The sequence below is a fragment of the Nicotiana attenuata genome, unplaced genomic scaffold (genome assembly GCF_001879085.1).
Source record: "Nicotiana attenuata strain UT unplaced genomic scaffold, NIATTr2, whole genome shotgun sequence".
Classification (NCBI taxonomy): domain Eukaryota; kingdom Viridiplantae; phylum Streptophyta; class Magnoliopsida; order Solanales; family Solanaceae; genus Nicotiana; species Nicotiana attenuata.
The window spans coordinates 177829-191488 of NW_017670531.1; the positions used below are offsets into that span (position 1 = coordinate 177829).

General features: G+C 33.1%; 1 protein-coding gene across 2 annotated transcripts in view; it reads left to right on the forward strand.

Annotated features, from left to right (window-relative positions):
• Positions 1-10721: 10721 nt before the first annotated feature.
• LOC109240624 (BTB/POZ domain-containing protein POB1-like) overlaps positions 10722-13660 on the forward strand; it is a 5852-nt gene continuing 2913 nt past the window's right edge. Inside the window, exons 1-4 of one of the 2 annotated variants that reach the window (XM_019407290.1) lie at positions 10722-11247; positions 12669-12821; positions 13093-13220; positions 13311-13374. In XM_019407290.1, coding sequence (XP_019262835.1) covers positions 11034-11247; positions 12669-12821; positions 13093-13220; positions 13311-13374 — 559 coding nt within the window. In that variant the 5' untranslated portion in view covers positions 10722-11033. Of the gene's footprint in view, positions 11248-12122; positions 12335-12668; positions 12822-13092; positions 13221-13310; positions 13375-13660 lie in introns of those variants that run through there. The other variant, XM_019407292.1, reaches the window with a different exon arrangement.

Sequence of the window (13660 nt, forward strand, 5' to 3'; positions counted from 1 at the left end):
ACCCTTCAGTGAATGTAGCTTCGTTCCTGAAGGCTGCACCTAACCCCCCCCCCCCCCCTCATGTGCAACCTATAAGTAGAAGTAGTTTATAGCTTAATTTTGGATTGAAGTTTATATGTTCCTAAAGTGATTTCAAGTTAATATAAGCCGGGGCTAATCCAACATACTATTAGTTATGGATTGAATCCATAACTTCTATCTTATACCTGGATTTTTAGTATAATGTCCATTAAAATTGCTGACAAAATTGAGCTATAAACCCATAACTCAAACAAGGTGATGGGTTCAATGGTTGAAGTCAAAATTTTGAACTCATAGAATTAAAATCCTGGATCCGCCTCAAATATACGCTCTTTCTATCCAAATTCGACTAACTTTATACGCTGGTTAAGACTTATAATCACTTTCTATCAATATCGCTTTTTAGTAACTACGTATATGAAACAAAGTGAGAAAGGAATAGTTTTGTGAGCATGAGATCTTGCTCCTTCTTAACTAAAATAATTTGTATTAAGGTCTTTTAACATGTAGTCTTCAGGCACCAGTAATCTCTTATGCTGCTGCTATATGTGATTTTTTGTTAGATTCATAAATAATTGTTGAGTATGTGTGAACAAAGTTACATATGAAAAGTATAAAAGAAGAATAAGCTACTTATAATAAGGAGTTGGGTACTTTTAATGGTGTGAGATCTTTAGGAAAAAACGTGCGTACTTAGCCCAAAACGGACAATATCACACCATGTTAATAGTATCTTTTGGTCGTTTTAGCCAAACAAGTGATATCAATGGTTTGGCGAGACGCGTATGGACATAGGTAGAGTGACGGCGTAGGGCCCGACTTAGTGCATTTGCTCGTTTATGGGGTGGCTTACTACCTTTACTCGTAGCTTTTATATTAATGTATATACAATCTTTCCTCCTGGCTTCGGTAGTTATAAATACTCGAATCATATGGTGGTACACAGTTGGATATTAATATGGAGTTGGATATTCTTAATAGTAGGAGACCTTTTGGGAAAACCGTATAGGTTTATCCAAAACTAATAATATTACTCCATATTAAGAGTATTTTTTGGGTCATTTTAATCGAACAACAATATATACACCATGTGTAATAAGGACTTCGAATCCTTTTTTATTTTAATTTTTAGCTTGTTGAATGAAAAAGAGAAGGAATAACGAATTTCATGAAGCTAAAGCTAAGAATTTAATGGAAATCCTTTACATATTTCACAATTAGTAGATAGAAAAGCATACCAATTTAGAATTTTAGATGATATGACAAGTATAAAAATATCCTATTAATGGAGTTGCAATATATCATATATGCTAAGGCTGCCAACTTCCACGATCCTTGGTATAATCCATTTAATAACAAAGTTCTTCATGTCTGGCATTTACCAATAATATATAATTAAACTATTAAACAAAGAATTTCACTCCTTATAATAGTTAATAAATTCAAACTTTTTATCATTCTTTCTATTGCTATGTTCCATGAGAAGACAGCATTCCACTTTGGTACTGTATTGGAATCAATAATGATAAGAAATTATTGAAGTTGTACTAACAAAAAAATAAATATGAATTAATTATGACCCAAAGGTAAGTGAATATTTACATCATCAAATCTTTTGGATGGTCTTGTTATTCTTCTTCTGTCTTCTTTTGTTTTACTTCTTTCTTCTTGTTAAGTACAAAATTGGAGTATAATAATTGGAAATTTTACCCTTTATGAGTTATACTCTAAGGATGTGATTTGATATGCTTATTCTTGTTTAGTTTACAAAAAGGAAAAGGAATCTCTTTTTTTTTTTTTTGACGTCCTGCTTCTTTATCCAAATAGCCGACTAGATTCATTGCTTATTTTTTTTAGCCGATATACATAGATTATACACGGTTATACACATATTATATATGAATTATATATATTATATATCCATCGACTATTTTTAGCCTAAGCAGTTGGATGACTGACTATTTAAGTCAATTATTCTTTTTTTCCTATGGGATCTTTACACAAATACCCGTCGATTATTACTGTTTGTTTTTCAAGCGATATACATAAATTATACACTGATTATATATGATTATACACACATGATACATAGATTATACATATTATATACATTCTCCGGCTAGTTTTAGTTTAAGTAATTAAGTGAACTGCTATTTAGGTTAATTATTCTTTTTTCTATTATTTCTGTAGAAATGACACCACGTAGGCAAATCTAGAGGGTTAGTTATTTAGAAATAATTCAGTGTATCTTTAATTTTAGTCTTCCAATTCGAAGGTCCTGTAGTCAAGATTTTTAGTACAAATTTTCAAGACAAAATAAGTACTTGTTAAACCCTAAATAGCAGTCCTAAAAATGGCTATTTATGTACTTTCCCCATTATTTCTTGAGGTTGGGCTTGTAGTTCTTTTGGGTTGATTTTGGACATGTGGTCTGGATATTCCTATCCTAACAGGGCCGCAAGGAAAATCCTAGCCCACTTCTGGTACAACATTTTAACTGTTAGAAGGCTCTGCGTTTTTTTTTTTTTTTTTTTAGAAATTTTTATAAAGCACTATCTTTTAGTGTTAATTAGCTATCTATGGATACCATTTGCTATATTACGGATTGTAGATACATTTTCTGTTGTTATAAGATGTATTCGATGTATTTAAGCTACTGTATTCATGAATACAGTAGCAAAAATAGGCGTGAATCAGGGAAGTTCAGCTAATCAGTTGTTGTATTCGACTGTATTCGACTGTATTTATGGCGTGAAACATGGGATTAGAGCTGGACAAATTATTGTATTCGACTGTATTCACGGCGTGAAACAGGGGATTACACTGTTTTTAAATGGAAAGTGAATCAATTAACATAATAGACTCCTAATATAACTCAACAAACTCAATTATAACACACAAATTTTGTATTTCCAGTTATAAAAAAGATTCTCAACCGAAAAATATCCCAAAATATAGCAATCTTCAGAGAAATTATATAATACATCTAAATATATAAATTATATTAATTATATTAATTAAAAAAAACATATGAATACATTCATGGCATATAGCGAGAGAGTGAATACAATAAAATACATAGAATATAGTGGGATATCTTGAAATACAATGGAAAAAAAAGACAGTGAATACAATGAAATACATGGAATACAGCGAGATACATTGAATTACAATGAAAAAAAAAACAATGAATACAATGAAATACATGAAAATACAGCGTGATACGTTGAAAATATATTAAAATATATTAAGAGAAAATCAAGTTGTTCGCGAATACGAGATGCTTCAGCACCATTGGAATCCATTACAAAAGGCAGGAAGAATCTGAATATAGTTCCCAAAGACGCAAACTTTGGCTTGGGCAAAAATAGAGGAGTCGGAAGGTAAGGCAAATTATAAACCCTATATCTACTGAACCACCTTCTAATTTTTTAATGCTATATTCGGCCTAATAATGTTAAAACTTGAATCTTGTATTGAAGATGACGGAAGTTGAGAAAGGTTCGTGGGTTTGCTGTATTGTGCGCGCCGATTGGAGGCTTCTTCTCCTTTGGATTCCATTTGGGTTGCACAAAATTGAGGGGAAAAGTCAGAGAAGTTTTCGTTGTATACCAGGGAAAATCACCATTTGTGACTAATGGTAGGTGATGTGGGTGAGAGGAATTTTGAGATTGAGCATCTTGTTTTCAGGGAATGGGGGAAGATAATGGCATGTATCAAAGTAGAGAGAGAAAGAAAATAGTGTAACTGAATAGCGTATTTAGTGGCTTAGGGGAAGGAGGTAACCAAAATTAGATATTTTGCTATAAACATTAAAAGGTATCTATAGAATATAATTTTTTTAAATAGTATTTATATAAAATAAATATGGTGTTAACCTTTGCTATAAGAGATAAAAATTCCTCTTTTTTTTTTTTTACTAAAAAGGCTAATTATATATAAAGTTCTATCTGGAAATATATATATTTTTTTTAAACAAAAGTCCACCATTGGTGGATGATGGGGTTTAGGCTGGACCCCGAACCTATATTATCAAAAAGAACTAGTACACGAAGGAGATATAGACCATAGCCTCTGGAACAAGATGAAGAGTGATATTAGTCACTCTTATGTAAAACTGACTGCAGCAAGAGAGATAATTTTGGGAGATATTCTCCATTATAGAGGAGTTACAGGGACCTTTACAACGGGATGCTAGACACAGAGTCAATATCACTATACATTGGTCAGGATTATATATTGTTAGCATCATCAATAACAAAATGATTCTTCCTTGGATTTATTCTGAAATTCGGGATGCCCACCCGATCAAGCCTTAAAATTGACTTCACTGGTTCTGGCAAAGAAGAAGCATCATCAATAATAATGTAATTTCTCAGGCTTTCCCCGTAATTAGCTAACTGGTCAGCAGCCATATTGCCTTCTCTGGGAATATGAACAAAAACAAAATTACCACTCCTAGAGAGATGGACAATTTGATCAATAATGTGCTGGATATGCCAATTACAAAATTGTGGAATCTGACTCTCAACTGATTATCAACATGATTAATTACGAAAATATATATTCTTAGTTTTGATGATTGTTCCAAAGTGAACAGTCTAATGGTTAATCAAGGCCAAGGGATAAAGATGTCTGAATATGATAAATAAAATCTGGCTAGACTGGGTTTGGCACAACTAATAAATACTTCGTGATCGAAGATATTATCGCATATCATTTTTACTAAAAATAATAATAATAAGAAACTAAGTGAATTTATCATAAATCACATAACAATCAAGCATTAATTGAGAAATAATCACATAATGGCGAGCTTTTGCGACAAATGTAAGCGCTTATTAAGTCTCATGTAAGCCGTGTGGAAGTTGTTAGACCAAAAAGTGTTAAGTATTTTTGTTAAACTAATTAAATAAATGATAATGAGTAAATTATAGTTAAATATAATAAATCCTAGATCTAAGATTGATGGATTGTAATGGTCTAGAAATCACATTTAAAGCTATTAAATGCCAAGAGGATGTTTAATGATATTGGTGTGGATGAATGAGGGAATAAAGATAAGCAATAAATATGATAAATGGCAATAGCTGTAAATAGAGATAATAATCCACCCAAATGTATAACGAGGTGGATGATTCTCCATCTGACAATGATGTAAGATAACCAAACGTGGCAATATCAAATACTTTATCGGATCTGATGTGGGAAAGCTTGGAATAAATAGCAAATCGAATCTTGTATAAAGATAATGTTTGTAGTTACTCGAGAGTCAGTTTTTCTAAAGAGCTTATCAAGATCTATATTACATGCCCATTCTTTCTCTCTCTATTCCTACTTATATATGGACATTCCCCGTACCTACTGAAAGTACAACTATAGAGAATATTTTTTTGAATATTCCTTTAAAATATCTTATTGCTAAACTAGCCGTTTTGACCGATCTGGGTGCTTGACCTTGACATTGCCGCTCGGCTCACCAGTATTGCTTCTTAAGCATGACCTCGGCCTAATTGATTCTTGTTTCCTTATTTCAGATGAGGTCCCCTTGATTAGATTTTGATCCATACAGAAGTTATATCTTTGAGCTAGAACAAGCAGAATACACAAAGGGATAAACAATTAAAACATGTAAACTGTTATAAAATAAAGACTTTAAAGTAAAGAAACCGAAGACAAGTAGAGAGACAGAGAGAGAGAGAGAGATATTTATTATTCAACTTCAAACTCATGTACATAATGTACTGAAATCTCCTCCATTTATAGAAGAAAGGAAGCTGCTGTGTAAGCTGCTACTGCAAGCTGTTGCGTAAGCTGTTTGTAAGTTGCTTGTAAGCTGCTACTGCAAGATGCTGTGTAAGTTGCTTGTAAGCTGCTACTGTACCGGATATAGATAATCGTCTGCCGGGAGTAATATTTATTCATAACGGAGTACCGAAATAAAAAGCTTATTCAGAAAGCTTATTTCCAATATAGTACTAAATGAACATCCATAATATAATATATATTTATAACACTCCCCCTTGGATGTTCATCAAAAGATATTTTGCCTCGTTAAAACCTTACTACGAAAAATCCAGTGGAAAAAATCCTAGTCAAGGAAAAAGAGTACACATATTTAGTAATACGCATTTCTAGCTGCCTCATTAAAAACCTTATAAGGAAAACCCTGTGGGAAAAACCTTAGTAAGGGAAAAAGAGCACATCGCGTATTTCACTCCCCATGAAGAAAACATTGTTTCAAATAATTGAGTCTCCTCCTTGGATGTTCATTATTATGTTCCTCGTTAAAACCTTACTAGGAAAAACCTCGTGGGAAAAAATCCTAGTCAAGGAAAAAGAGTACACTTAATAATATACAATGCAAGCTGCCTCATTAAAAACCTTACCAGAAAAAACCCAGTGGAAAAAAATCCGAGCAAGGGAAAAAGAGTACAGCGGAGAGACTTGGATATATCTGGACCAAGGAGTTCATCATTCTCTTCTGGAGGTAAGAACGGATCTTTAATCCGTGTAGGAGAAGAATTATATCTTGCTAGTAAATTAATAGAAAATGCTATATCAGGCCTTGTAGCATTAGCAAGATACATTAGTGCACCAATTGCACTGAGATAGGGTACTTTGGGACCAAGGAGTTCCTCATCCTCTTCTGGAGGTCGGAACAAATCCTTATCCACTTCAAGTGATCGAACAACCATTGGTGTACTAAATGGGTGCGCTTTGTCCATGTAAAAGCGTTTTAAGACCCTTTTTGTATAGGCAGATTGATGGATAAAGATTCCGTTTGCTAAATGTTCAATTTGCAGACCAAGATAAAGTTTTGTCTTCCCAAGATCTTTCATCTCAAATTCTTTCTTAAGATATTCAATTTCCTTTGGAGCTCTTCTGGAGTTCCAACAAGATTTATGTCATCAACATAAACAGCAAGTATAACAAATTCTGAAGCCATTTTCTTTATAAAAATACACGGACAAATAACATCATTTATGTAGCCCTCTTTCAGCAAATATTCACTGAAGCGATTATACCACATGCGCCCAGATTGCTTTAAACCGTACAAAGATATTTGTAATCCGATTGAGTACATTTCCTGAGATTTTGAATATGCTTCAGGCATTTTAAATCATTCAGGATCTTTATAGAGATTTGATCAAATGAGTCATATAGGTTATGACTCACATTTAAATGGTATGAGATCTTCAGGTGTCTGGACTACTGGTCTGATCCTCACAATATTTTATAGTATTGTACACTATATTATATCAAATATATCGTCGACGATCATTTTATATTGGTTCGCAAGCGACATAACTTGTTGAGATCTCATCACTTTCTTTATTTTTAGGTACCTGAACTTCTTCTGGATTTTCATGAAATGTTATGTCGTGGCTTTTCTAGAGCTCATTTCCTCCTCATTATGATCATTTTGATCATTAGCTCCTTATCATTTTTCAAGGATTATTACCTTTGGAACCGATTGGTCTACCACGCTTCACGCGTACAGTAAACTCTATCCTTCAGGGACTTTAATTTTAATAGGAGCATTTGCTGCTGAAATATGATATATTATTTTGGATCAACAAATGCTTCTGGCATTTGATTTGAATTATCTTCTGAGTGAGGATCATATTAATGATAATTCGATTCATATAGCATATATTTTTCAGCTGTTTATTCCATCCCTCAAATGCTAGAAAACTAACATATATTTCCAATCTTCTTTGGGAAACATATCTTTGTGCATTGTGGTAGAGAAATTAAGCATACACCACACATCAAAAGATAGTAAAAATATTTGGTTTCTGATCCTAAACTAATTATGAGGCGAGGACTTATCATATATTGTTGGTGTGATGCATATAAGTGCTGCTATATGCAATTTAGAAAATCTTAGACCAACACATGAAGCTTTGTTCTCATAAGCAATGGTTTAGCCATTAGTAGGAGGTATTCAATGCTAAACCAGTTTGGATATAAACCAGCATTATAGATGAATTATCTTGATTTCATAATCTGAAAGTTATGCTTTAATTGAGAAAAGCAATCTCAAATGCTAAACTGCAGGTTGACAATAAACATACATATAACCATCTTATATATGCATCTATAAGTGGTTCACATGACAGGTGAATGAGCCCATATTCACCTTTTGTATATTTCAGAATCATAGGTTTTAGTCCCAATTTTAGCTGGTATAACCAATTTATTATGAGAACAAGTAGCACAAGAGAATTCTTGAAGAATCTTCTAGTTCTTCAGTATATGCTTATCTGAATTCTCAAATAGCTCATTTAAAAATGGCAAATGAAAACTTCAAGTTTATCATGGCATGTGCTATCTTTTAGTAAACTTCTGCTTTACTATGGCACAAATTTTTGCATTATATTTGCATTAGTAAACTTCTGGTTTACTCTGATACATGATATAGTACAAAATTAAATAATAAGACGGGTAACTTCTCAAATACATATTACTTTACCCCCTATGATTGTGGAAACATGAAGATTTTCAATCTTCCAATCATTTGTGGTCTCAATATGATAGTCATTTGTATTAGTAAACTTCAGGTTTACTATAACATATGTTTTGACCATAATCATATAATGACAAATTTGCATATAAGCTCTTCAGGAGCCTTCAATTTATTGCCCACAATCAAATATTATTCAGACACTACTTGTGTCATGTGTCTTCTAGACAAACAATTAGCTCTTCAGGAGTTTTGATAAATTTTGTACTACCAAATATCGCTCAGACACTTTACCAATTTTGTGACAAATGTCTCCTTCAGGGAGAAACGCCATTAACATCTGAATATTTTATATCAAATCGGTAACCGCATAGTCATCACATCATCCAGGGAAAGATAACTAACCATAACATATTAATATGGTTGTAGTAGAAAATATTCTACAAGAATGCTTTTGCCTTGAATGATATTTAATAAAATATTCCAAGATATTTTACGTACAACGGGGACGTGCGACAATGATCTTTATGTCACAAAAACAAGATTTATATCCTTTGTTATTCTACCTCTTCAGGAGGTGAGTTGTGGTATTTCTTCATTCACTCCAGGGAATGAAAATGTACTTCAAAAATAACTTTGAATAGCTTATTATTTTGTTTAAGCACAAAAATACACAGTCTCATAATATTTTTCTGCTTCAGGAGAAAATTCAATTGTGTTACTTCTTCAGGAGCAAATTTAAAATACGAAATATTGAGTATATATTCCATCAATCATATTACCTCTTCTGGAGGTGAATTGTAATATATTCACATCAAAAGTGCGTTCATATCTACGAGCTTTATTAATATTGTCACATTCACTTCGAGGAATGGATTAATATTTATCAAAAGTTCTCATCCTTCAGGGAACGGAACATAATTATCTGAACGTGCATTAATCACACCAAATCGTGGATGCTTCAACCTCTTTTAAGATAATGCTACTTCAGGAGCAAATCGAGGCATACAAGTAATATAGAGAAATTTTCTCTAGCTTATCTTCAATTGTAACCATAGAAAACCTAAATTATCATTTCTACTGGTTATAGGCATATACCACTTCTGGTGGTTAACAAAATTTAGTTACAATGAGATGTACAAACCATAACCACTTCTGGTGGTTATATATTTCTTCCAAACTCTGCTAGAGTTTAAGTGGACCTAACAATGTTATCCACTTTATAATCCTTTATCAAGAAATAAGGATGAAAACAAATACCAAAATAGGTACTATATACGTAGCATATAACCAAGCAAGCGATGATAAAGATATTAAACTAAATATAAGCAAAAAGCTCAAATTACTTTACATAAATTTGGCCACTCCAGACAGTGATATCCACATTACTATTGCCACAGAGAAAAGCTCATCACCTCAAGGATATGACCTGCCTTATGATGCTCGGAGTGAACAAGATCTAACCACGGATGTAAGAGCTTCGCCTTACATCAGAGATGAACACTGAAATAGAAATTAAATTCGAAGTAAGTGCTCAAAATGACAGTCTCGTGCTGATAACGTGTTATAAAATAAAGATTTTAAAGTAAAAAAATCGAAGAAGAGAGAGAGAGAGAGAGAGAGAGAGAGAGAGAGAGAGAGAGAGAGAGAGAGATATTTATTATTCAACTTCAAACTCATGTACATAATGTACCGAAATCTCCTCTATTTATAGAAGAAAGGAAGTTGCTGTATAAGCTGCTACTGCAAGCTGATGTGTAAGCTGCTACTGTACCAGATATAGATAATCGTCTGCCGGGGGTAATATTTATCCATAACGGAGTACCGAAATGAAAAGCTTCTTCAGGAAACTTATTTCCAATAGAATACTAAATAGATAATCATATTTACGACGAAGTCCCATGTGGATAAGCTTTTTCAGGAAGCTTATTTACAATAAAGTACTAAATGAACATCCATAATATAATATATACTTATAACATAAACTTAATAATAATGCGATTTAAATTATAGTCTCTCAGTTACTTTTTTCGTAATTTTTACTTATGTCGTTGATCACATCATATTTATTTAATTTTTTTCTAAAAAAATATATATTATATTTACAGTAACATACTACCAGGGCTCTTAAATATGGTCTTTGAATTTGGACTATTATTTGACCACAACAGACTCCACAAGAGAAAAATAAATTTAAAAACAAAAAAAGGATGTAAAATTGAAGAACAGATTTTGAAATTGTTTTGTTTTCCCTTCGTATAAGACAAGAGTATGCTAAATAAAGACAACTACTTGTAACTGATTTAAACCCAAAATTAAGCATAAAAACAAACCAGTTAACAACCAATTAAAATTTCTTCCGTTACAAAATCCAGAACAATCTCAAATTGGATTCTCTTCTAATCTGTAGCATTTATTACTTCATTCAAATTATGTAAATTGTTTGTATAAAAACCCTTAAAAACACAATCTTTTCATCAATTCTCAATTGGGTTTCTCTTCTTAATCTGTAAATTTTCGTTGCTTCATTCAATTTTGTGTAATGGATTCTAATTTTTCTCCCGGGTGTGGGTCGGGTATACAATCAGACTTTGCGTTCGCTTTCAATGATAGCAATTTCTCGGATCGGATCTTAAGGATTGAAATTGTACCCGACTTGCCGGATTGTAAAACGGGCTGTGAAGGTTGTAGTGGCGGCATTGATGATTGGGCCCGGAACCGCAAGCGTAGGAGAGAAGACATCAAGAAAGAAAATGGTTTGCTTTTCTCAATTTTAAATTTTCCCAATGCCTTTTTGAATGCTTCATTAGGGTTTTGATTTTCTGTTATCATGTATAAAACAAGGTCATCTTTATATGTATTTGATAATAGTAGTGTCTGGCCAGCTTGTGTACACCCGGACTATTCTACCACGTAGCTGCTATCTCCCACCAACACAAACACCAAGACTTTAGGAAGATAAGAAAAAATTACTTAGTGTCTTTTGTCTCGTTGGGATCCTAGGGTCGATGGTTTGCGCTCATTTATTGACAACTAGGCTACACCCTTAGGTGCACTACGCCACACCCTTGGGTGCCATTTTAGCCGAGGAGATATTTAGAAAGAAAAAATTAACTTTTCGATTTTCCATTACGGTTTAACATCTTCATTTAGCTTAATTTTTTTCCTGTTAATTTTCATTAATAAAAAAGACATAATTTACCTTTGATTTTTTGTTCTAGGGGAGAATACCAACAAAGAAACTGGATTGTTTACTCAATTCTCTATTAGGGTTTAACATCTTTTTAATAATAAGGAGGGCAACATCTTATTATCTGTAGAATTTTGGTTTCTGTTAATTTTATTGTACCTCTTTATATGGATTTGGATTTCCCCGTTTGTAATTTAGCTTAAAAGGGTGGATTTTTCTGGGGAATTTTTTTATTTGGTTAATGCATGCCAAGGGCGTTTTATAAACGATTCATATAGCTGAACCAACTGGTTTAGAATATGGGAAAGACAGTTTATTGAGTTAGGTTTTTTTTTTTTTTTCTGTGTGAAACGGGGTTGCACTTTCTTTATAGATACCGCAGCTGCAGTTTATTTGTTCAATTTATTGGTCTTCTTAATAAAGGTAGGATTAGATGAGCCTTCGAAATTGTTGTCAATGGTCATGTTTGATGAAACTAATGAGATGCAACTTGAAATGAAAGGTTTTGAACTGGGAGGACGAAATGATGTATTTGGTTGAAGTTGTTTGAGTGTTTGGCTGCTGGTACAAACTACAAAGCATGTACTCTCGTGGATGTATTTGCAGTTTGTATTCTTATTTAGTCTTGGCACTGCAGAGTACTTATGCTGTAGGTTCGTTCGAGTACCTCATACCATAACGTTGCATCCCCTTTCAAGTACATGTGTGTCTGTCAGTTAAGTTTTGTTGTAAATACTACAGATTTTAGATGTAAACATGCTATTGCTTGTTGGCTGTTTGAAGTCATATTTGAAAGTGTACTTAAATCGTTGGCCTATTAAACAAAAGTTTCATTATCAAAAAATTTGTGGCCTATCGAAGAACAAAATGTAGTTTATTACGTAAACTTACCCTGTTTTGGTCACATATTTTGGAAGCTCTGCGCTATTAATTACTCGATTTTTCATGTTTTTCCCCTTTCGTATGCTTATCTCATTTACTTGTCAGACGCGGATGTGGTCATGCAACGTGAGGAGCAAGTAGTAAATTGTAATGTGCTGGAAATGGAAGATGGTCTTGCTGATGACGAACAAGATGAAGAAGCTGTAGGAATGCTTGAGGAATCACCGTCTGGCACTGAGATGACCACAAATCCCCCTGGTATGTATTCACTTCCCTATAACGGAGTACTTTTTCCTGCTATGTCAAGGATATCAATCATTATTCATTAGTGATTCTAACTCTTTCCATAAAATCCTGATTATCAAAGAATTGAGGTTAGATTCTGATATTGCTTACTCTTCTCAGAGAAGTATATTCCTGCATACTTAATTGGAAAGTCAACTTTTCTTTTATGATCATTCTTAATATTAGTCTACATGATAAGTGGCTATTTATCAAGGTTTTTAGACAAGTTTGATGCATTTTATAGGTGATGATGAAGCTTCTAAAAGCGATGATGATTCATCTACAAACATGGACTCTTCAACCCCCCTTCGGGTGAGAACTATACATATCAGCTCTCTCATTTTGGCAGCTAAGAGTCCATTCTTTTATAAGGTGAGTAGTCTTTAATGTACTGCTATTTTTTTGCCTTAATTAGGCACCTCCTGTTTTATTTTTTTAAACAACGATTTGTTTTCTTCTTAGTTGTTCTCAAATGGCATGAAAGAGTCGGAGCAACGGCATGTAACCATACGAATCAATGCGTCGGGTAAGTACTAAATTTGACTTACTTTCTTGTGTGAAAGATCCAATTCATTCAAGATTAATGTCTGTTTTTTAAGATTTAGTAAATTTTTCTTGAGCACTAAGTGCAATATTTGAGATTGGAGTTAACAGGAAAACCTTGTATTACCCATTGTCAGAAATTTAAGTGTAGTTGTACAGATGAGCTTCGAATATTTCAACTACATTTCTTTCCTGATTGAATCAGGGTATAAACCAATGTCAATGCATGTTTGGCTCTAGCATACTATGGGCATTGTCACACAGACCAC